Source organism: Arachis ipaensis, chromosome B07, assembly GCF_000816755.2.
Source record: "Arachis ipaensis cultivar K30076 chromosome B07, Araip1.1, whole genome shotgun sequence".
NCBI classification, from domain to species: domain Eukaryota; kingdom Viridiplantae; phylum Streptophyta; class Magnoliopsida; order Fabales; family Fabaceae; genus Arachis; species Arachis ipaensis.
Window position 1 is genome coordinate 82,620,547 of NC_029791.2, and position 25,731 is coordinate 82,646,277.

General features: G+C 38.6%; 1 protein-coding gene across 1 annotated transcript; it reads right to left on the minus strand.

Annotated features, from left to right (window-relative positions):
* On the minus strand, nucleotides 4,540-5,693 carry LOC110264665. Its single transcript, XM_021106752.1, has 3 exons — nucleotides 5,073-5,693; nucleotides 4,820-4,899; nucleotides 4,540-4,589 (listed from the first exon to the last, which is right to left on the minus strand). The coding sequence occupies exons 1-3, from the start codon at nucleotides 5,303-5,305 to the stop codon at nucleotides 4,558-4,560; spliced, it is 345 nt and encodes a 114-aa protein (XP_020962411.1). The 5' UTR covers nucleotides 5,306-5,693; the 3' UTR covers nucleotides 4,540-4,557.

Genomic DNA, 25,731 nt, shown 5'->3' on the forward strand with positions numbered 1-25,731 from the left:
TTCCCTAAACTGATAATTCATAACATGTCCGTGATATTGGCTAGAATTTGGACGCACCACTGATGTAGCATCAAAGAGGTTTAACTGAAAATAATAAACTCACATATTAGCAAAACTATTAACAAAAAAATTAAACTCAATCACTACATATTTAAAGAACATCACTTTTACCTCGTTTAAAGCTTTCGTTTTCTTCTTCTTTGAGGCATTTGCAATCTGTTTGTCTAACTTTGAACCTACCCTATTTTTTGGACGTCCTCTTGTTCGAACCCTTGGAGGGCTTTGAAGCTCGTTAATGGATTCCAAGTTGGCATCTTCGTGAGATAACGAACATGTCCCCTTCCTTTTGGCTTTCAGTTCTTCCATCTTAACCATGACGTTATTGTACGCACGGTGCATAATGGCAGTCAGCTCCTCCGATTCTGATGTAAATTCGCAAATATTTTGCGAACGAAACACCAATTCGTCAAACCTCTTGCTTCTTTGCTCCAACAGTGGCTCGTCGTGGCTACTCGTGATGTGTGTATGTTTCCTTTGTACCTTCTTGCTCCATCATTCCAATATACATCTCGGTGACACTTGGGTTACTCGTTCAAAGCTTAACACGCTTAGTGCGTGATGGCACAATATGCCTCTTGACTCGAATAATAAGCATTGGCATTTCACTTGGGCTGCTACTGAGTCATAAGTAACCACAAACTTGTTGAATATTGAGCTGGAAACTTATTCTCCAACTTCGTATACTGAATAGCCTATAGCGGAGTTCGTTAATTTTGTGATGCAATTCGGCTTTTCTCTGAATTGTGCTTGGACTTCCCTAAACTTTTGGTGAGTGTACACATGTTGAAACTAAGATTCAATGGAGGATTTTGTTGCACACAGTATAACCGTATAAAAATCTGCAGCATCTGATTCTCTCTCTGCTTGCTCCCTGCTTCTGAGGTAATTATTGTATTATTTGACAAATTGGATTAGCAAGCTGTTACATGTAATGAACTTGTTAAAAATGAATGCATGCTCTCGCTCCTTTGTGTGCTTTTCATCGCTGCCCAGAAATGGTGTTCCAGATAAATTGGAACCCATATATGACAGTCTTCGTAAAGATCTACTGAATACACCCAAACCAGACTATATTACACCTAAAAAAAATGCAATTTACACCTCTACTGCAAATTTTAAACAACATTACCTGAAAGCCACTTGTTGTCCACAAGACTATACTTCAGCAAAAAATCATTCCAATTCCTATCAAATGAGTCTTTGCTATGAGAGTTCCAAACAACTTGGCTCAATTCTTGTTCAATTTCTACATGTCCCTTGTACCCATTTAATTTTCTTGGGATCTTCTTCGTGATGTGCCAAATATACCAACGGTGAATTATTGTTGGCATACAAGCCTCTATAGCCCTTTTCATTGACGTGCATTGATCGGTGAGAAACCATTTCAGAGCATTTCCTCCCATTCAACGAAGCCAACATTGAAATAATCATTTGAATGATATAATTTCTTCGTTTTTCATCAAAGAGCATCCAAGAAGTGTTGACTAACCGTGGTGATTCACCCCAACAAAGGAACCACAAACCAAATTATACCTGAAACAAAGTACGAGATTGCAGAATGAAAAATCATTACGTACACCCAAATAATGATTTCATACACCCAAAAAAATCCAATACACATCTCTGCAGTAGATTCATAGAACAAACATTAATTTAGCATCATAAACAAGAGTGGCATATTACCTGTTTGTATTGTAGGTGGTGTCAAATGAAATAACATCTCTAAAATACTCAAAGGCAGCTCTGCTCCTTGCATCGGCCCAAAAAGCCAGCTTAATCGATTGATTGTCTTTGAGTTCAAGCTCGAAAAAGAAATTTTGATTCTTCTCTTTCATTCTTAATAAATATTTCCCGAATTCCTTTGCATCTTCTTGTTTTGAAAGATTCCGCACTTCTCTCGTGATGTAATTCCTCACATCCTTTTCAATAAAATTTAACTCGCGGTGATCCCCAGCTGCCGCAATGAATGATTGGTAAGTTTTGGTTGGTCTAATACCAGCCTCCTCGTTATTCTCTATTGTATGACGAACGGACATGCTTAGTTCCTTGTGCTGTTTGAGCATCTCTGCTTGAGCTGGACAGCAAGGGTGTGAATATAAATTCTTGCAGGACAATTTAAACCAGCTGTGGGATTTGTCTTCTCGGTCGGAGATATTTTAGATTTCCATTTTCCCTCTCTGCTACATGTAATCAATTGATTCTTAATTTCGTTTCCCTTCTTATTTGTGCTCCGAATTCTTGTAGAAAAACCTACAGCCTTGGCATAATCCTTGTAAAATTTTGCAGCATCTTCAAGGGTGTTAAAAGTCATTCCAACCTTGGAAACAAACTGGTCATCAATAACACAGAGGGGTTGCAAAATACAGCATGTTAAAAACAAGAATATACTATAGAGTTTTTGCACCTCATAAAAAAATAACAATTCAACTAAAATACACCCAAGAATTCCTGATCTACACCCGAACGACAACAACTCAACTAAAATAACAAGAAAAGCCATAAGCTATAAATACACCCAAACTTCCCTAAAATACACCCAAAAGATTCTGATCTACACCCCAATGTCTGGTATAAAATGCACAAAATTAATCAAAACTATTACATTAGATTCAATTCACAGTTAATATTCACGCATTAATTTCACAGTGAATGTTCACGCATTATTCAGCTAGACAATCACAAACGACTAACTGCATCAAATTCAGATTCAATAATTAACTGAAACTAAAACACACCTCCAGAAACTTCATTCGATTCAAATTCAAAATCCACTTCGCAGTGGTTCATCTGACAATATGAAGTTGAATCATCCATTACTTCAAAATGATTTCAAAACATTAATTCAGATACCATGAAAATCGAAAAAAAATGAAGCTAGAGTATAGAGAGAAAAAAGCACGTAAATGAGGAATAAGAAACCAGTGATAAATCACAAAAAACAATGAATGAAAAGGGAGAAAAAACACAGAAAGGAGATCAAACAAATTTGGCAAGAGATTTGAAGAAGGAAACGAAATCTTTTGAAATTTAGAAGTTATATATTCGCGCGTTAATTGATTTGGATTAATTTAATATTCTGTTAAAGAGGCACGTGAAAGACAGATCCACAAGAGCCACGTTTGAAGCTAAAGGACTTGTAAGACTTGTAAGCCTTAATTGCTTGTATGCAGAGATTAATCCTAGTTAATAATGATTACAATTAAGTATTATTAGTTACGAGATGTACGTGTCATAATTATATATACTAGCATGATAACCCGTGCAGTTGCACGGAATTCATATTTTTTAAAACTCTTAAATCAATTTTAAATATGTAAGTTTTTGTCACCTTACATGGAATATGAGTTAGTGGTGGACAACAATTAATTTTCATGTGATTTATTTTTGAAATTAATTTTTGTCTAATAATAATAAAAATTAAACTCTTTATTATTCTATGAGAAGGGAGATTTTTAAACTAAAAGCTGTTTATATATCACAATTTAAACAAAATCAATAATCTAAATACTTATTACTTCTTCCTTTCAAAGAGAAAAAGTATTAATTAAATTACTTCTTCTATTGAATTAGATATCCAATCAATCAAACATATCCAATCAATCAAACATAGTTATATTTAAAGATGACAATGTTCTAAAGAGAAATGGAATAGATGATCAAGCTAAAAAAATTAGCTTAAAAAAGTTATGATCATACCAGAATTAAATGGTTAGAAAAGGTCATAACAGTGCATATGTCGACCAATTAGCCACTTTTTATTAGGAGAAAAGTTGAAGGGAACATCAACATGTAATATTGTTAAACATAAATTATATCTAAACATAGAAAAATGCCAGATATGATATCATTATATCAATGCTAATTAGGATTTAACACATTCATAATAATGATATAAAAAGAGAAGCAACTGATTGCAATAAGTATAAAGCGAAGTAGGGGAGTGAGATAACCAAATAGCATATTAATTTGATTGTTCACATCTGATATCAAAAAGTACTTAGGTTAACCAAGAAGTTCACATCCCATACATATTTTGAATTTTAGATCATAAAACACCTAGGGTCCAAAATAGAATACATATCCCAAAACTAACAAAAGAAAGTCTCGAAGCAGTTGAATAATTACTTTCTAATCACAGAAACCTGAATCAAATGATCTTCTTTCGAAACACTCCTAAATGCATGTAAATATCCAGTCCTAAGTTTATGCATTCTCACAAAATCTTTCCATTTATGACCAATTTTGTACTCTCGATTCCTGCCTTTACTTTTCAAGACATGCATTACAAAGGTTTTAGTAATCTCTGAGTCCTTAACAGTAAATTTCCAATTTTTCGATCCTCCACTGTTAAGTAGTAACCTAGCAAACTCATAGGGAATATACTGTGTAAAAAAAAAGTTAGAAATAGTTCATAAAAAATAAATTCACGAATAAGTATGAAACAATAATTATACAAACTTACAAATCGATCAGCTTTCATATCATACTTAGTCAACCTCAACCTTTTGCTATGATATCCAGCAATATATCTATATATTTCAACGTTAATTTATAGGAAAAATATAAGGAAACTAAACATGATAACAATGAAAGATTTAAGATAAGCTTATACAAAATATTGTGAAATAAAAATTGATTCTTGAAATCAATACACTTTGAATGTAACAAACTTATCAACCAATTTGTTTATATCAAGAGTGACAAAATCAACAACACATGTAACACCAATCTAATATTCAACCAGAAAAAATTAACATACCCTCTTTTTTTTTTGTTATTGACCTCTTCTTGATAGTAGTTTCATTGGAATTGTTCTTCTGAATCCTTTGCACACTAGAACTTCAAGTGTAATTAACAAAAAAAAAAAGAACAAATATAAAAACAATGAAAAAAAATATTATAGATATATTTTCAAAAAAAAATATGTTAATAAATACAGTAATTGAAATATAAGATGTATAAAACTAACAATAATTAAGAATAAAAAAAAGAGAAAAACTGTAAACTCTAACCTTTTCATATTCCCATGGATCCCATTATCTTTTATACCATATGCAACATCATCCAATCCATTAAAGTAGTTCAACCCCAACTTATCTTGAATTACTTTTAACAAAGATATACCAATAATATCTTTAACATAGTGAGATGTATAAAAATCCATATAGATTGGATTATTTCGCCTATCCACAGGAGCCACAAAAAATATGCCACTTGAGACATAAATTAAACCGATCTTGACCATGCTTTTAAACTTATAGAAAGTAAATAACTTGTCTATCCCATCGGAAGGTATCCAGATTTTGTTTCCCCGGTTTTTTAATTTAAGCTTGATACAATTGTCACAGAGATCAATTAGGACAATTTCATGTTTCAGCTCGGCACCATATCTAGTAATTATTATCTCTGGAACCAAAACATCATCCTAAAAACAAAAAGAGACTTATCACATACATTTAATTTTTTATCATAAATTTTATTAATTCAGTTATATATGATTTATTTGTTGATCACATGGCTATTAAAAAAAAAGTCACAAATTATATATTAATCTAAATATGTACCCGTCCTCTGTATGCGTGAAACATAATTCTTTCTTCCTTATCATTTTGCCAATAGCTCTTGTGCCAAAGAAACACCTAAATCAACTCAATTCAGTATGTTTACAACATATATAACAAGAAATCCTTAATAGAAAATAAAAATAATATAATCTTGACCTTTTGCGATCAGTTCTACATGCAACAAGACTTATCGTAGGAAAATAGTGCTCAAAAAACCTGTTTCAGCTATTTGCAAACAGATACAAAAAAAAAAGAATAAGAGTATTGCATGAAAATATATAATCCTGCAGACTGGGAAGAACCAGAGCAGGGAAAAAATAATGATGCATGGTAACAAAAGGAGTAACCAGGTATAAATCTTAAGATATTGCACAATCTTTAGTTACAAAGGTTTTGACTAATGAGGTTCCTAATAGTTCCAAATTAGTAACTTTCTCCTACCTCTAGGGTGATTTTTTTTTTAGTGTTAAAAATGTATTAAATTATTTGTTCAATATTTTTCTTATTGGATACAATATAGTAATACTAAATTAGTGAATTTCACATGGCCAATACAACCTTAATGAAATAGAATTAATTAACCTGGTAAAAAAAATTAATAAAAAATAGCTTTCTGTTATTATCCTTTGAACTTCTCTCATGTTATTATGTTATATTTTAGTATGTTACCTTAAATGTAGCTTAATAATCAGGATGATTACCAAAATTAGCTCCTATCCACATCTCACAACCTGGTAACAAAAATCATAAAAAAAGAAGTTAATAAGAATGAGATGTTGCACTCAACCAAGTATGAGACATGCCTTGTTTTGGAAGTCAAATATTTCTTTCTTTCTTTTTAAATTGGGAACCAAGGTTTCCTTAAATGATACATGCATGTCCAAATATATGACAATATCTTATATTGGTTCATATTAAGATCCAGTAACATGTCAGACAAATAGAAATGTTACTTTTAGGAAGAAAATAATCAGAAAAGATACTTGAACTCAGCACATTCACATAAACATATTAACTCGATATTTTCAGAAGCCAAAACTTTAGTTGATGAAATTACCAAAAGGAAAGCTACCAAAAATGAGAGGAATAGCAAAAGAAAAAAGAGTGAACAGAAGACTGTGTTGAGAGTGCAACGGTTAGGGCAAAAGCTTAACTTGTTCTTCGGTTGTCAAAAGATTTACCTCATCATCACGTCTCTTGTTAATTGGATGAAGTATATAGTCTCGATCTCTCAAGAGCCCAAGCAAGAGCACTATCCTCCGAAAAACTGCCGGAGATTTCTCGGTTGAACGAATCAGAGGCGCCGGGAGACACCGCAGAGGACGAGAGCTTCGTAAGTTGTAGGAGGATATGGGGTTTAACCCTGGAAATGTTGGGTGGTGGGGTTTTTTGGTTGAGTGACGTGAGACGCCAGAGAGAGATGACGGACGGTCACTGGGTTAGCTCTTGTGACATTCCTTTTTTTATTGCGTGTGGGGGAAGAGGAGGGAGTGACCTTTGGTTTTTTTACGTTTTGTTGGGGATGTTAAAGATGGAAAAAATACTAATAGAAGATAGAAGATAATAATTATAATTATGTGGATAATTTTTTTAAAATAAATTACACTAAAGAACGGTTATGGCAAATTAATTATTAGAGAAGACAATTAATTACACAATTATTAAGGACTAAATTTTTTTTAATATTTATGATAGTTAAAAAGAACTAAATATTGAGATAAAAAAATAATAAAGAATATATTTATTTTTTTATAAAAAAATTTCGTCCTTCCTCTTAAATATGATACATGTTAAAATAAAAATTAATTATTGTTAATAATTTTAGTATTAAAAGTCCTTTTTAATAATTAAATCTTTCTAACAATCTTTGAAGTAATTTTTCCTTTTTTCTTATATCTGCCGGATGAATAACTTTTATTGTAATACCCGGTCTAACCGAAATTAATTAAATAATAAGTTAAATAGGAGCGAATATGGTTGGAAGATTTGGCAATTGGAATTTGATAATTTAAATATGATATTTGGATTCAGTGAATTTTTCCGAGTCGGAAAATATAGTTTTTTGCGTAAAAGTGCGCAGTGGAATTTTTGTCCTTTGATGATAATGCATAGATCTTCCAAGGGTTGATTGAATTCCTGCAAAAGTTACTGGTGCGCAGAAATTGTGATTACACTTTAATTATGTAAAATTCATCGCTCTTTCTTTCCCTGGTAATGGCGCCAAAAACATGATGCCAATACCATGGTTCACAACTTCGCACAACTAACCAGCAAGTGCACTGGGTCGTCCAAGTAATACCTTACGTGAGTAAGGGTCGAATCCCACGGAGATTGTTGGTATGAAGCAAGCTATGGTCACCTTGTAAATCTCAGTCAGGCGGATATAAAATAGTAATGGAGTTTTCGAAAATAATTAATAAAATAGGGATAGAGATACTTATGTAAATTATTGGTGAGAATTTCAGATAAGCGAATAGAGATGCTTTCGTTCTTCTGAACCTCTGCTTTCCTGCTATCTTCATCCAATCAATCTCACTCCTTTCCATGGCTGGCTTTATGTGATGCATCACCATTGTCAATGGCTACTTTCGGTCTTTTCTTGGGAAAATGATCCAAATGCCCTGTCACGGCACGACTAATCGTCTGGAGGCATCACCCTTGTCAATGGTTACATCCTATCCTCTCAGTGAAAATCGTCAACGCACCCTGTCACGGCACGGCTATTCATCTGTCGGTTCTCGATCATGCTGGAATAGGATTCACCCTCCTTTTGCGTCTGTCACTAACCCCAACACTCGCGAGTTTGAAGATCGTCACAGTCATTCAATCATTGAATCCTACTCGGAATACCACAGACAAGGTTTAGACTTTCCGGATTCTCTTGAATGCCACCATCATTCTAGCTTACACCACGAAGATTCTGATTAAGAGATCTAAGAGATACTCATTCAATCTAATGTAGAACGGAAGTGGTTGTCAGGCACGCGTTCATAGGGAATGATGATGATTGTCACGTTCATCACATTCAAGTTGAAGAGCGAATGAATATCTTAGAAGCGAAATAAGATGAATTGAATAGAAAACAGAAGTACTTTGCATTAATCTTTGAGGAACAACAGAGCTCCACACCTTAATCTATGGAGTGTAGAAACTCTACCGTTGAAAATACATAAGTGATAATGGAGTTCATTGGTCTCGGCCCCAGAGGGGAACCGGAGTGACCAAGACTACCACCAATACAATGATAAAAAGTTCTATTTATAATAAACTAGTCACTAGGGTTTACAAAAGTAAGTAATTGATGCATAAATCCACTTCCGGGGCCCACTTGGTGTGTGCTTAGACTTAGCATGAATGTTACACGTGCAGAGGTCATTCTTGGAGTTGAACGCCAGCTTTTGTGCCATTTTGGGCGTTGAACTCCACTTTGTAACTTGTTTCTGGCGCTGGACGCCAGAATTGGGCAGAGAGCTGGCGTTGAACGCCAGTTTGCGTCGTCTAAACTTGGGCAAAGTATGGACTATTAAACATTTCTGGAAAGCCCTGGATGTCTACTTTCAAACGCAATTGGGACCGCGCCATTGCGAGTTCGGTAGCTCCAGAAAATCCACTTTGAGTGCAGGGAGGTCAGAATCCAACAGCATCAGCAGTCCTTCTTCAACCTCTGAATCTGATTTTTGCTCAAGTCCCTCAATTTCAGCCAGAAAATACCTGAAATCACAGAAAAACACACAAACTCATAGTAAAGTCCAGAAATGTGAATTTAACATAAAAACTAATAAAAACATCCCTAAAAGTAACTAGATTCCACTAAAAACATACTAAAAACAATGTCAAAAAGCGTGTAAATTATCCGCTCATCAGTGATCTAGGTTGGATTTAGACTTGTTGAATAGTTTAAGAGGTTGTGTGACTGAGAAAATGGTTGAGGCAATGCTTGGTATGAATTTTGGGTTGCTTTGGTATGGTTGAAAAGTGTTTGAGTTAGTTTTTGGATTGAGAATTGGTTAACAGTGAGTTTTTAGAGTTTTTGGTAAAAGCAGATTTTTGGTGAACTTTGACGGATCATAACTCGAGCCTCTGTTTTCAAATTTTATTGATATTTGCTTTAAATTAAAGTTCATTGAAAACTCTTTAAATTGATATAAAGTTTGTAAAAATTTGAATTTCGTAGAGGAAGTTATGATCATTCAAAGTTTGGGATTTCTGGTATGTGCGCACACACAGCCTTGTGCGCACGCACAACCCTACGAAATTTTAAACCTGTACGCACGCTGTGCGTACGCACAGGTAGGAAAGGCTTTCTGTTTGAAGCGCTTGCACAGCTTGTGCGCGCACATACCAATGAGGATTTGCAACTTGTGCGTACGCACAGCCTTGTGCGCATGCACACGTTGGGAAGGTCAATCTGTTGAGGGCACTAGCACAGGTTTTGCGTGTGAAAAGACATTGTGAATTTTGGTACCTGTGCATACACACACCTCTATGTGTACGCACACGTTTTAAAAATCTACTGGGCGTGCGCGCACACCCCTGTGCATACGCACACACCCTGTTTCTCAAATTTAAACTTTGTTTTCAACTATCTCACCTTCCCAACAAGCTTGTAAGCTTCTGTGACACCATTTTAAGACTCTTGGGCATATCTTTGGGCATTAAAACATGGGCAAGGTCTTAAGATATTTGGTCGGGTATTATTTTGAAAAATTAGAAAATGGAGGCTTAGGTTTCGGGTGTACTGAAGATGGTTTAATGGCGTGTGAAGGTAGACTGGTATGTCAAATGAGAAATGATGAACTGTTGAGTTCGAAACTAAAATGTGAATTGACAGTGGTTGAGATGCGTCAAGGACTCTGAATGAGTATGAGTGGAAGTGTGCTATGAGGTGTGGCCTCTGAGATTGAATATGTAATTATGAAATGCATTGTTCTCTGTCGTAGGGGCTGTGGCAGTCTCTTGCCTACGTTCAGATGCGAGGTTGAAGCTGGGCTTCTCACTCATATTTGTGCTTAAGAAGACAGTAGTAGGGCACGCTCCCTCTGAATGTTTCCCTCTGCAAGGAGAATATGGTAGGGAACTTATCCCTCGGAATTTTTCCTCCTGAGCATGGTTTTCTCTCTGATTGCAAGGTGGTAGGGCACTAACCCACGGAATCATGCGGCAACCAGAGGGAGGTGGTAGGGCACGCTCCCTCGGAATGTTTCCCTCTGAAAAGAGAAGGTGGTAGGGCACTCATCCCTCAGAATTATTCCTCCTTATGCGTAATAGAGAGACTAATTCGGGGGTTGTCGACCGGATTTTTTGTCGGGTTTGGCACAATAACTGATATGTGATATCACAGCCAATAGGACAGGCATTTATCATGTGCATCCTCTATATGTTTGCTTGCTTTGATTACTTGAGTTTGCCTAATTGTATAATATGCCTACTTGCTTCTTGAATTACTTGTTATATATATGAATTCTACCTGCGTTTTCCTTGCTTGCATTATCTGTGTTTGTTTGGTGTTGAGGAGGTTAGGTAGGCAGTGGCGATGGGATCGCACGGAGGGTAGGTTGGTGAAGGCTGTGGGACAGTGATGACTAGTTCTAGATAGAAATCCCCTAAGACTAGATACCTTGTTTATTATTCATGGTTTAAGTTATTTATTTCGTAAAGTTTGGATATCTGTTTGGTATGAAGCTCTAGGATTGTCTCTGGCGTCCCGGGGTCTTACATCTTACATTACTGGGTACTATTACCATACTGAGAACCTCCGGTTCTCATTTCATATGTTGTTGTTATTTTTCAGATGCAGGTTGCAACCCACCTCAGTGAGTTGCTTGATGGTAGCAAAGCGGAGGATCATATTCTATTTGTTGTGATTTTGGTTATTTTAATTAGTACTCTCACTTTTGTATTTACTTTTGCCTTAGAGGCTAACTTTGAAAGTGATATTCTGTATAAGCTGTTTTACTTTTGAGCCTCGTTATGTCAGTATCTATAGCTAGCCGGCTTAAACTCCGCAAGCCGTGGCTAGATCTTTATATTATTATTCCCTTCTATTTTGTTATATTACATCTATATATTGTGCGTTAAGTTTGTGGCTTCGTGAGTACGTTTTGTGCTTTTCAAACTATGTTTTGAGTTATATCCTTCATCGGGCTTCTAGAATTATTATTCCTTCTACATATATATATGTATGAGCCTTAGCATTGTCGTAACCCTTGATTAACCTTTGTCTTACGGCATGAGGTAAGGCTTAGGGTAATTATGGTGTTACAGCGCAACTCTCTGGGCGTACGTGTGAGGGGTTGGAAACTTGGGGTCATGCGTATAAGTGAGTGACGCGTACGCGTGGCTGGGTGCTCTGTTTTTCAAAATTTTCCAAGTTCTAACACCAAACCAAGCATTCCAAACCTCCAAACAGCTACCAAAACACCATAAAACCTTATTTAACATACTAGACTACTAAATAAACCAAATAAACAAATCTAAATATGAAATTAAACTTATTTTACCAATATTTACAAAAGAGAAAATTGAAAAAGATGTTACAATGGTGGGGTGTCTCCCACCTAGCACTTTTATTTATTGTCCTTAAGTTGGACTTATGGGGAGCTCTCATCAAGGTGGCTTGTGCTTGAATTCATCTTTGAACATCCACCAATGCTTGAATCTCCAATAAGCTCCATCATTCAAAATTAATAGCTCCAAGCTTTGATGGAGTTCTTCACAAACCATGAGCTCCCAAAATTGATCCTCTTTGTGTGATCCGGGATCCCACACTTTATTTTTATACCCGTCTTCAAGTTGATCATCATAGTTCCATCCGGTTGGCAAGCACATAGAATTCTCATATAGGCACCCAAACATCCTCCTAGATCTACGCAAATTGGTTCTACACCAACCATTACTCCTAAACCTTGAGCTTCCAACCATAATGAACCGTGAATCACGATGCCTACCACTAACCAACCCTTTCTTACTTTTCATTCCACAAAGAGCTCTAAGCTGACCATCCATTTCAAGCAACCTATATTCAAGTGGAATAAGAAAGCTAAAGGATATGAACTTTACCCACTTGAATGGTGTAAAGGATGATGGTAACTTATGAAGGGAGGCCTCCAACAACTTTGACAATGTGAAGTCCACTCCCTTGTGCTCTTTTTTGACTACCTCCACCTCTTGACAAGCATCTTCCATGTCTACTTCTTGACAAAGTTCTTCACATTCAACCTGTAACACCCTAATTAGCCTAAGCTTTACCTCACGTCGTAAAGCTAAGGTTAATCAGAGATTACAACAGTTCTAAACTCATACATATAATATATAGAAAGGATTAATATAATATAGAAGCTCGATGAATGATATAGCTCAACAACAGGATTTGAAAAGCGCAAAATGTACTAGCGAAGATTCTAACTTAAGGCATAAGAAACAGATAAGATATAACAAAGATAAGTATATAATATCATAGGAAACTAGCCACGACTCGCGGAGTTTAAGCCGGCTAGCCATATACAGATATACAGAACCAGATAATAAAAACAGCTTATACAAGTTTTGTTCTCTCAAATACAAGCCTCTAGGCAAAACAAATACAAAAGTGAGAGACATATATAAAATAAACCAAAAAACTCAAAAGATGTCCGGATCCTCTGCTCCTGTCACCAACCAGACAACTCACCTAGGTGGGTTGCGACTTGCATCTGAAAAATACAACAGAAATATGGTATGAGAACCGGAGGTTCTCAATCTGGTAACTGTTCATACATCGGTTCGAGCTATAAAGGACCGGGTTGGCCGACCTCTTAGAAGGTTGGCCCATGTCCGACCTCTTAGAAGGTGGCCCATGTCCGACCTCTTCTCAAAGAGGTTGGCCAAATCACTAGAGGAGGCCCAAGTAGGCCCAAACGAAGGGACGCAGCCCAATCTAAAGGCAGCCAAAGCCTAGAAAGATATGGGCGGTTCCCTTAAAGATAAGATAATATAAAATAACTATCTTATCTCCAGAAAGGTCACTCCACACCATTATAAATACACTGGAGCACCCAGGTATAACTCATACTTTGATTCTACTAAAAACCTGCTTAATACCCTTGCTAACTTAAGCATCGGAGTCCCTTGCAGGTACCCCCACCCTCCGGTGACAAAGGATTAGCACCACCACCAAGTCCAACAAGTCAGACACGACGGCTCTGACCACCATCAACAAGTCAGACATAACAGCTCTGACCAGCACCGAAGATCTCGTCCGAGATCGACCTACAGTTTCAGGTAGCCCTCAGAACATTGGCGCCATTGCCGGGGAACTTAGAAGTCATCCCATCATCATGGCGGACAACCTTGACAACGACCACAACTCTGGTTTGGTGGACAAAACGCTAAACAAAGACACGGACGCCACCTCCAAAGACACACCTCAAAACGGGGGAGATAAGCAACCCCCAAACACAGAAATTTTGGAAGTTGTTCGTAAGCAACAGAATCGCCTTAAACAGCTGGAACAAGAAGCTGAACATCAACGGGAATCCAAAAGAGACCTTTGGAGAGAAACAAGACGACGTCGAAAGATAGAGGACAAGCTCTTAAACCTCGAAACCGATCTCAAAACCAAGACCGCTCAATCCAGTCATGAAGATAGCCCCCACAAAGATCAAAACCCATTCACCAAAGAGATCATGAAAGCTAAAGTCCCAAAGGACTTCAAAGCTCCCGACATGACCCTGTACGATGGCACATCAGATCCAAGCCATCATCTTAGCAATTTCAGAAGCAGAATGTATCTCACTGACGCCTCAGACTCTATTCGATTCAAAGCCTTCCCTACCCTAACAAAAATAGCAATAAAGTGGTTTGACGGTTTGCCTCCTAGATCCATCACAAGTTTTGACGACTTAGACAAAAAATTCATCACCAGATTCTCCATCCAGAAGGACAAAATCAAACACTCCTTGAGCTTACTAGAGATCAAGCAAAGAGATCGGGAAAGTCTTCACAACTACATGGAAAGATTCAACAAAGCGTGCCTGGACATACAAAGTCTGCCAACAGAAGCAACTATCATGGGTCTCATCAATGGCCTACGAGAAGGACCTTTTAGCCACTTAATATCCAAGAAGCACCCAACATCTCTGAACGAGGTACAAGAACGGGCAGAGAAATACATCAACATGGAGGAGAACTCTCGAATAGGAGAGAGCTCAAAAACCGAATTCTCCTAACCCATCACGGGACAATGATAAAGAGTTTAAGAAAAAAGAAGATCAACCCGGTGAGAAGCCTAGAAAATCCCACAATTACACCACCCTTCGGGTGTCTCTTGTGGATGTTTACTGAGAAATATGCCACACAGAGAAGATCCCACCACATCGCCCAATGAAGAGCAAAAAGGAAGAGGAAACTGGACAGAATACTGCGAGTACCACCGAATCTACAGACATCCAAAGAGGTCGGACAAGTGGAACATCCACCTCACACCAAAGAGGTCAGACGAGTTGAACGTCCACCTCACACCGAAGAGGTCGGACGAGTTGAACGTCCACCTCACATCGAAGAGATCGGACGAGTGGAACGTCCACCTCATACTGAAGAGGTCGGACGAGTTGAACATCCACCTCACACCGAAGAGGTAGGACGAGCGGAACATCCAAGAGGGATTTTGTAAATCATGTTCCCCTTCTCAAAGGTTTGGTAATATATCCAAGAGGGATGAGATGCCTCAACAGATTATGCTTTTCTGTGAAATTTTTGATGTTTGGGGCATTGACTTCATGGGTCTATTTCCAAATTCTAATGGTTACTTTTATATACTATTAGCCGTAGATTATGTTTCTAAATGGGTGGAAGCAATTCCTACCCGTACTGATGATGCTAACACGGTTGTTTCCTTTGTTAGAAACTATATTATTTGTCACTTTGGATCACCACGAGCAATCGTGAGCGATCAAGGCACTCACTTTTGTAACAGGAGACTAACAGGATTACTGAAAAGGCATGTGATAGTTCATAAAGTATCAACAGCCTACCATCCCCAGACCAATGGGCAAGCAGAAGTCTCTAACAGAGAAATAAAGCGTTTTCTGGAAAAAGATAATAAAACCTCATAGGAAGGACTAGAGCGCCAGACTACAAGATGCACTCTGGGCATATAGAACAGCGTACAAGCCACCCATTAGGATGAGTCCCTTCTGCTTGGTATACGAAAAGGCTTGCCACCTCCCAGTAGAGGTGGAACACAAGGCTTTCTGGGCTGTGAGGGAGTGCAACATGAACTATGAAGAAGCTGGTGCTGAAAGGAAGCTGCAACTAGCAGAACTGGAGAACCTTCGCCTAGAAGCATATGACAACTCCAGGAGATACAAAGAAAAGATGAAGGCCGTCCATGACAAGCACATAAAAAGGAGAGAATTCAGACCAGGGGAGTTAGTTCTTCTTTATAACTCCAGACTGAGGCTTTTGCTAGGTAAACTGAGATCAAGATGGGAAGGTCCATATAGAGTAGAAAAGGCAAAGCCATACGGAGTTTTCCACCTGCATCATCCTTCTAGCTCCAAAATTTCTAAAGGTGAATGGACATCGCCTGAAGCTTTATCATGGTGAGAAGACGAAGGATCATAAGGAACTAGAGGTCTTCCTTTTGGAAGACCCACCAACAGAAGCAGAATGAGTCTGAAGAGCGTCCAACTTAAGGACGTAAAAGCAAAGTGCTAGGTGGGAGACAACCTACCATGGTATGATCATTCCGTTTTAGTCTTAGTTTTATTTTACTTTATTCTATTTTTATTTTAGTTAATGAGTCTTCTCATAATCTCTGCATAAAGTTGCATATAGCATGCATTTACATTTGCATATTGCATAAAAAAAAAAGCACGCACGCGACGCGTAAGCGTCGCTGACGCGTAAGGGTCGCTGACACGTCTGCGTCATATGTGCGTTCTGAAGAAAAGATAATTAAACAGAAAGTCACGCAAAAGCGTGGCTGGAGGCGTGCCTTAGGCACAAACATGCCCACGCGACCGCGTAACCCAAGAGGCCACGTCATTTTAAGAAATAGCCTCCCATGCATCTGCGTCACCCATGCGAACGCGTGCCCCTAAAATCGACATAAAAGAGGTGTATGGCAGCAAGTTATGATGGAGCTGGGCTGGAATGATGCTGGAAGCACCAGCCAGACCACGCGACCGCGTGCCCTACGCATCCACGTGCCCCACGCATCCGCGTCATTTTCAAAATATAGCCATCGACACGATCACGTCACCCACGCGAACGCGTCACCCTAAATTTTGGCAATATGAGTTTGAAACAGAGAGTTGCGCGAACGCATGGCTGCCCTCGCGCCATTCGCACAAATCAAGTCATGCGACCGCGTGACCCACGCGTCTGCGTCACTTGACAAAAATCACACACCACGCGACCACGTGACCTATGCGTCCGCGTCACATATGGCGCACAGATTATCCAGATCAGCCAAAATATCTTATCTTCTCTTTCCCAAATCCCAATCCCAACAACAATGCAAGGAAGATGCTTGGTGACTTCACTGCACCAAATTCCAACTTACATGGAAGAAGCATCTCAATCCCTGCCATTGGAGCAAACAATTTTGAGCTAAAACCTCAATTAGTTTTTTGCAAGTTTCATGGACTTCCATCAGAAGATCCTTTTCAGTTCTTAAATGAATTCTTGCAGATCTGTGATACTGTTAAGACCAATGGGGTTGATCCCGAGGTCTACAGGCTTATGCTTTTCCCGTTTGCTGTAAGAGATAGAGCTAGAATATGGTTGGACTGTCAACCTAAAGATAGTCTGAACTCTTGGGATAAGCTGGTCACGGCTTTCTTAGCCAAGTTCTTTCCTCCTCAAAATCTTAGCAAACTTAGAGTGGATGTTCAAACCTTCAAATAGAAAGAAGGTGAATCCCTCTATGAAGCTTAGGAGAGATACAAGCAATTGACCAAAAAGTGTCCTTCTGACATGCTTTCAGAATGGACCATCCTGGATATATTCTATGATGGTCTGTCTGAATTATCTAAGATGTCATTGGACCATTCTACAGGTGGATCCATTCACCTAAAGAAAATGCCTGCAGAAGCTCAGGAACTCATTGACATGGTTGTAAATAACCAATTCATGTACACATCTGAAAGGAATCCTGTGAGTAATAGGACACCTCAGAGGAAGGGAGTTCTTGAAATTAATACTCTGAATTCCATATTGGCTCAGAACAAAATATTGGCTCAGCAAGTCAATATGATTTCTCAGAGTCTGAATGGATTGCGAGCTGCATCCAACAGTACTAAAGAAGCATCTTCTGAAGAAGAAGCTTATGATCCTGAGAACCCTGCAATCGCATAGGTGAATTACATAGGAGAACCCTATGGAAAAACCTATAATCCCTCATGGAAAAACCATCCAAATTTCTCATGGAAGGATCAACAAAAGCCTCAACAAGGCTTTAATAATGGTGGAAAAAACAGGTTTAGCAATAGCAAGCCTTTTCCATCATCCTCTTAGCAACAGACAGAGAATTCTGAGTAGAATCCATCTAGCTTAGCAAATATAGTCTCTAATCTATCTAAGGCCACTCTAAGTTTCATGAATGAAACAAGGTCCTCCATTAGAAATTTAGAGGCACAAGTGGGCCAGCTGAGTAAAAGAGTCACTGAAACTCCTCCTAGTACTCTCCCAAGCAATACAGAAGAGAATCCAAAAAGAGAGCACAAGGTCATAACCTTACTTGGTGTGGCCGAACCTAGAGAGGAGGAGGAAGACATAAATCCTAGTGAGGAAGACCTCCTGGGACGTTCACTGACCAATAAGGAGTTTCCCTATGAGGAACCAAAGGAATTTGAGGCTCATCTAGAGACCATAGAGATTCCATTGAACCTCCTTTTACAAATCATGAGCTCTGATGACTATTCTTCCTCTGAAGAGGATGAAGACATCATTGAAGAGCAGGTTGCTAAATATCTAGGAGCCATCATGAAGTTCAATGCCAGTTTATTTGGTAATGAGACTTGGGAGGATGAACCCCCCTTGTTCACCAATGAACTAAGTGCATTGATAAGGCAGACATTACCTCAGAAGAAACCGAAACCCGAAAAGTTCTTCATACCTTGTACCATAGGCACCATGACCTTTGAGAAGGCTCTGTGTGACCTTGGGTCAGGGATAAACCTCATGCCACTCTCTGTAATAAAGAAACTGGGAATCTATGAGGTACAAGCTGCAAGAATCTCACTAGAGATGGCAGATAAATCAATGAAACAGGCTTATGGATTAGTAGAGGACCTGTTAGTAAAGGTTGAAGGCCTTTACATCCCTGCTGATTTCATAATCCTAGACACTGGGAAGGATGAGGATGAATCCATCATCCTTGGAAGACCCTTCCTCGCCACAGCAAAAGCTGTGATTGATATAGACAGAGGAGAGTTAGTCCTTCAACTGAATGAGGACTACCTTGTATTTAAGACTCAAGGTTCTCCTTCTGTAACCATGGAGAGGAAGAATGAAAAGCTTCTCTCACTGCAGAGTCAACCAAAGCCCCCACAGTCAAACTCTAAGTTTGGTGTTGGGAGGCCACAACCAAACTCTAAGTTTGGTGTTGAACCCCCACATTCAAACTCTAAGTTTGGTGTTGGGAGGTCCCAACAATGCTCTGAACATCTGTGAGGCTCCATGAGAGCTCACTGTCAAGTTATTGACATTAAAGAAGCGCTTGTTAGGAGGCAACCCAATGTTATTTAATTATATCTACTTATTTTCCATTGCTATTTTTTGTTTTCTTTAGGTTGATGATGATGTGATGTCACAAAAACCACTGAAAAATAAAAAATAGAATGAAAAATAGCATTAAAAATAGCTCACCCTGGAGGAAGAGCTTACTGGCATTTAAACGCCAGTAAGAAGCATCAAACTGGCATTTAACGCCAGAAAGAAGCATCAAACTGGCGTTAAACGCCAGAAACAAGCACCAGACTGGCATTTAACGCCAGAACAGAGCATATAGTTGGCGTTTAATGCCAGAAACAAGCAGCAAGCTGGCGTTTAACGCCAGACATGCATTCTAAGGGCGTTTTGCACGCCTACTTGGAGCAGGGATGCTAAGTCCTTGACCCCTCAGGATCTGTGGATCCCACAGGATCCCCACCTACCCCTCTTCTTCTTCTCTCCTCTTCACACCTTTTCATAACTCTCTTCCCCAAATACCCTTCACCAATCACCTCCATACCTCTTCCCCAAATTCCCTTAACCACTCATATCCATCCACTCTTCCCCGTAAACCCCCTACCTCCAAAATTTAAATTCTTTTCCTTCCCAAAACCACTTCTGATGGCCGAAACCTACCCTCCACCCCACCCCTATATAAACCCCTCAACACTACTCCATTTTCACACATTACACCCACTACTTCTCCCCCTTGGCCGAATACACCTTCTCCCTCCATCTCCTCCATTTTCTTCTTCTTCTACTACTTTCTTTCTTCTTTTGCTCGAGGACGAGCAAACCTTTTAAGTTTGGTATGGTAAAAGCATTACTTTTTGTTTTTCCATAACCATCAATGGCACCTAAGGCCAGAGAAACCTCAAGAAAGAGGAAAGAGAAGGCAATTGCTTCCACCTCTGAGTCATGGGAGATGGAGAGATTCATCTCAAAGGTCTATCAAGACCACTTCTATGAAGTTGTGGCCAAGAAAAAGGTGATCCCTGAGGTCCCTTTTAAGCTCAAAAAGAGCGAATATCCGGAGATCAAATAAGAGATTAGAAGAAGAGGATGGGAAGTTCTCTCTAATCCTATTCAACAAGTCGGGATCTTAATGGTTCAAGAGTTCTATGTAAATGCATGGATCACTAGGAACCATGATCAAAGTAGGAACCCGAATCCAAAGTATTGGCTTACAATGGTTCGGGGTAAATACTTAGATTTCAGTTCGGAAAATGTAAGGTTGGCGTTCAACTTGCCAATGATGCAAGAAAACGCATGCCCCTACACTAGAAGGGTCAACTTGGCAAGGTTAGCCTTTCCTCACCTCATTTGCCACCTCTGCAATTCAGCTGGGATTGACATAGAGGGAGATATCCTCATTGATGAGGACAAGCCATCACTAAGAAAAGGATGGAGCAAACAAGAGATCATAGACCTCAACAAGAGCATGAGGAAATTCCTCACTATGAAATCCCTGAGATACCTCAAGGGATGCACTTTCCTCCACAGAACTATTGGGGGCAAATCAACACCTCCCTAGCAGAATTAAGTTCCAACATGGGACAACTAAGGATGGAACACCAAGAGCACTCCATCATTCTCCATGAGATTAGAGAAGATCAAAGAGCTATGAGGGAGGAGCAACAAAGACAAGGAAGAGACATACAGGAGCTCAAGAACACCATTGGTTCTTCAAGAGGAAGAAGATGCCACCCTCACTAAGGTGGACCCGTTCCTTAATCTCCTTGTTCTTATTTTTCTGTTTTTCGTTTACTATGCTCTATGTTTATTTATGTTTATGTCTTTATTACATGATCACTAGTGTCTAAGTGTCTATGTCTTAAAACTATGAATGTCCTATGAATCCATCACCTTTCTTAAATGAAAAATGTTTCAATTACAAAAGAACAAGAAGTACATGAATTTTGAATTTATTCTTGAAATTAGTTTGATTATTTTGATGTGGTGGCAATACTTTTTATTTTCTGAATGAATGCTTGAACAGTGCATATGTCTTTTGAATTTGTAGTTTATGAATGTTAAAATTGTTGGCTCTTGAAAGAATTATGAAAAGGAGAAATGTTATTTGATAATCTGAAAAATCATAAAATTGATTCTTGAAGCAAGAAAAAGCAGTGAATAAAAAGCTTGTAGAAAAAAATGTCGAAAAAAAAGAGAAAGAAAAAGAAAAAGCAAGCAGAAAAAGCCAATAACCCTTTAAACCAAAAGGCAAGGGTAAAAAGGATCCAAGGCTTTGAGCATCAGTGGATAGGAGGGCCCAAAGGAATAAAATCCTGGCATAAGCGGCTAAACCAAGCTGTCCCTAACCATGTGCTTGTGGCGTGAAGGTGTCAAGTGAAAAGCTTGAGACTGAGCAGTTAAAGTCGAGGTCCAAAGCAAAAACAGAGTGTGCTTAAGAACCCTGGACACCTCTAATTGGGGACTTTAGCAAAGCTGAGTCACAATCTTAAAAGGTTCACCCAATTATGTGTCTGTGGCATTTATGTATCCGGTGGTAATACTGGAAAAAAAAGTGCTTAGGGCCATGGCCAAGACTCATAAAGTAGCTGCGTTCAAGAATCAACATACTGAACTAGGAGAATCAATAACACTATCTGAATTCTGAATTCCTATAGATGCCAATCATTCTGAACTTCAAGGGATAAAGTGAGATGCCAAAACTGTTCACAGGCAAAAAGCTACTAGTCCTGCTCATCTGATTGGAGCTAAGTTTCATTGATATTTTGGAATTTATAGTATATTCTCTTCTTTTTATCCTATTTGATTTTCAGTTGCTTGGGGACAAGCAACAATTTAAGTTTGGTGTTGTGATGAACGGATAATTTATACGCTTTTTGGCATTATTTTTACATAGTTTTTAGCATGATTTGATTAGTTTATTATATTTTTATTAGTTTTAATTAAAAATAACATTTCTGGACTTTGCTAGGAGTCTGTGTGTTTTTCTGTGATTTCAGGTATCTTCTGACTGAAATTGAAGGATTTGAGCAAAAATCTGATTCAGAGGTTGAAGAAGGACTGCAAATGTTGTTGGATTCTGACCTCCCTACACTCAAAGTGGATTTTCTAGAGCTACAGAAACCCAAATGGCGCGCTCTTAATTGTGTTGGAAAGTAGACATCCAGGGATTTCCAGAAATATATAATAGTCTATACTTTGCCCAAGTTTAAATGCCGCAAACTGGCATTTAACGCCAGCTTTCTGCCCAACGCCAGAAACAAGTTGCAAAGCAGAGTTAAACGCTAGAAACAAGTTACAAACTGGCGTTCAACTTCATGGTAGACCTCTACACGTGAAAGCTTCAATGCTCAGCCCAAGCACACACCAAGTGGGCCCGAAAGTGGATTTCTGCATCATTTACTCATTTGTGTAAACTCTAGTAACTAGTTTAGTATAAATAGGACTTTTTACTATTGTATTCAGAGTCTTTTGACCACCTTTAGGGTCTTGGTTATTCTAGTTCCCCCTCTGGGGCCGAAGCCAATGAACACCATTATCACTTATGTATTTTCAACGGTAGAGTTTTTACACACCATAGATTAAGGTGTGGAGCTCTGCTGTTTCTCATGAATTAATGCAAAGTACTATTGTTTTTCTATTCAACTCAAGCCTATTTCTTCTCTAAGATATTCATTCGCACATAAGAACATGATGAATGTGATGATTTTGTGACGCTCATCACCATTCTCACCTATGAACGCGTGCCTGACAAACACTTCTATTCTACATGAAAGTAAGCTTGAATGCATATCTCCTAGCCTCCTGATCTACGATCAGAGTCTTCGTGGTATAGGCTAGAATTATTGGCGGCCATTCCTGAGATCCGGAAAGTCTAAACGTTGTCTGTGGTATTCCGAGTAGGATCTGGGATGGGATGACTGTGACGAGCTTCAAACTCGCGAGTGATGGGCGTAGTGACAGACGCAAAAGGATTACTGAATCCTATTCTAGCATGATCGAGAACCGACAGATGATTAGCCGTGCGGTGACAGCGCATTTGGACCATTTTCACTGAGAGGATGGGATGTAGCCATTGACAACGGTGATGCCCAATATACAGCTTGCCATGGAAAGGAGTATGAAGGATTGGATGAAGGCAGTAGGAAAGCAGATATTCATAAGGAACAAAGCATCTCCCTACGCTTATCTGAAATTCTCACCAATGAATTACATAAGTATCTCTATCCTACTTTATAGTTTAGTTATAATTTAATTATCAAATCTCCATAACCAATTGAATCCGCCTGACTAAGATTTACAAGGTGACCATAGCTTGCTTCAAGCCGACAATCTCTGTGGGATCGACCCTTACTCACGTAAGGTTTATTACTTGGACGACCCAGTGCACTTGCTCGTTAGTTGTGCGAAGTTGTGAAAAAGAACTAAGATTATGAACGTGTGTATTAAGTTTTTGGCGCCGTTACCAAGGAATGAACAATCACGATTTTGTGCACCAATTAGTTAGGTGAAGAACAAAATTTAGAATGCATGATTAGAGAAGGATAGAGTGATTACCCTATACACTTGAGAGACTAGAGTGCACGTACACCATCAGTGAGAGTTCAATGCTTGACTTTATGTTCCCTGCATTCATGAGCTATCTTCTTACAATGTTACCTGTTTTTACTATAAATTGAATTAGTGGAATTTGATTTATGTTTATCTTGAAGAGCTTATTTATTTTTAATCAAGTAGACAAGAATCATATAGTTGCATTCATATATATAGGTTGTATTGCATTGCATGAGTCTTAAATTTCCCTACTCATTTATTTTTGTCTCCTTAAGCTAAACATGAGGGCATGCTAATGTTTAAGTGTGGGGAGGTTGATAAACCATTATTTTATGATTTATATTGTGTTTAATTGAATGGTTTTATCAAGTCTTTACCGACTTATTCATATGATTAGCATGATATACAATTCTTTCCCAAAATTGTTCCACGGTTGAAAACTTGCTTCCTAGAGATCTTTTAATTATACATTTTAACTCTCTTTCATCCCATTTGATGCCGTGATCCGTGTGTTAAATGTTTCAGGCTTCATAAGGCAGGAATGGCTTAGAGAGTAGAGAGGAAGCTTGCAAAAATGGAAGGAACACAAGACACCAAGGAGATGACCAGCAAACAATGACGCGAGCGCATGGCCCACGCGAGCGCGCAAAAAGAAGAAAGCGCAGCGACGCAAGCGCGTGCCTGACACAAACGCATGGATTGAAGTCTCCACAAATGACGCGAACGCGTGGACGACGCGAACGCGTGACAAGGAAAATCGTTGAATGACGCGAACGCGTGGGCGACGCGTATGCGTGACCTGCGCGATCTGCAGAAATAACAGAATACACTGGGGGCACTTTCGAGCCGCATTTTGACCCAGTTTTCGGCCCGGAAACATAGATTAAACCTAGGGAACATACAGAAACTTGAGGAGGCATCCACACACATTCAGATAAGGGAATAATAGGATTGCTTTCAGTTTCAGATCTGAATCTAGATTAGCTTTACATTAGTAGTTTATGCTTTTGCTTTGTATTTTTGGATGCTGAAGAGTCATTACCTCTGTGAAGACATTACTTTAGTTTGTTTCCTTATTCCTTTACTCTTATTAGTTGCTCATTGACCCTATTCACATGGGGGTTGATTAAGAGGAGACACTTGAGTTGGAATGCTCAAGCGCTTAGTTAAATTGGACGTTGTTGGCTAATTCTGTACCTACTAACGCTAGACCCTCCCAAGGGAGAGGATTAGGATTTGCGGGTAAGAGTCAGCTCAATCACTTGACTTTTCTTTATTTAGTAAGGGTTAACAAAGTGAAAACAATAACCACTTTACACTACACTTGAGAAAATTTCAACAAGGATAGAACTTCCAATTAATCATTCCCCCAGTCAAGGCCTTTTAATATTAATAATAATCCTTAGTTCTATCGCTTTAATTTACAATTACTTTTATTCATTATCAAAACTCAACTTTTCTGGAAAACTTCTAGTTAATAAAATAGCCCTCTTTCCTGCAACTCGTTGGGAGACGACCTCGGACTCATACTCCCAGTATTTTTATTTCTAAAATTTGTGACAACCCCTTTTAAATTGGTGAGGCAGACCTTCGCTGGTTGAGAGCTATACTTACAACGCATCTCTCTTATTAAGACTCTCTTTATTGGTCTGACTTCTGCCACGCACTAATAATGCAAATTCTTATGATTTTGGTGAGACTTTGATTGCTTGTTTGGTTGATTTTAGGTGATTAAATGAAGAAAAGAAGAAGCCATACAGTATAGCATTGCTTTCAAATAATGAACGCCACGCTCACTTGCGACACGCATGCGTAACGGACGCTTACGAGTCAGGGATGGATTTTTGATGATCCACGCGTATGCATGCATAACGCTTACACGTGG

Bases quoted from the DNA above. Each gene is read 5' to 3' on its own strand.
- LOC110264665 (XM_021106752.1), bottom strand. From the start codon at position 5,305: ATGGTCAAGATCGGTTTAATTTATGTCTCAAGTGGCATATTTTTTGTG. The intron at 4,900-5,072 runs GTTAGAGTTTAC...TTACACTTGAAG, and splicing joins ATCCATGGGAATATGAAAAG to TTCTAGTGTGCAAAGGATTC. The intron at 4,590-4,819 runs GTATGTTAATTT...TGAAATATATAG, and splicing joins AATAACAAAAAAAAAAGAGG to ATATATTGCTGGATATCATA.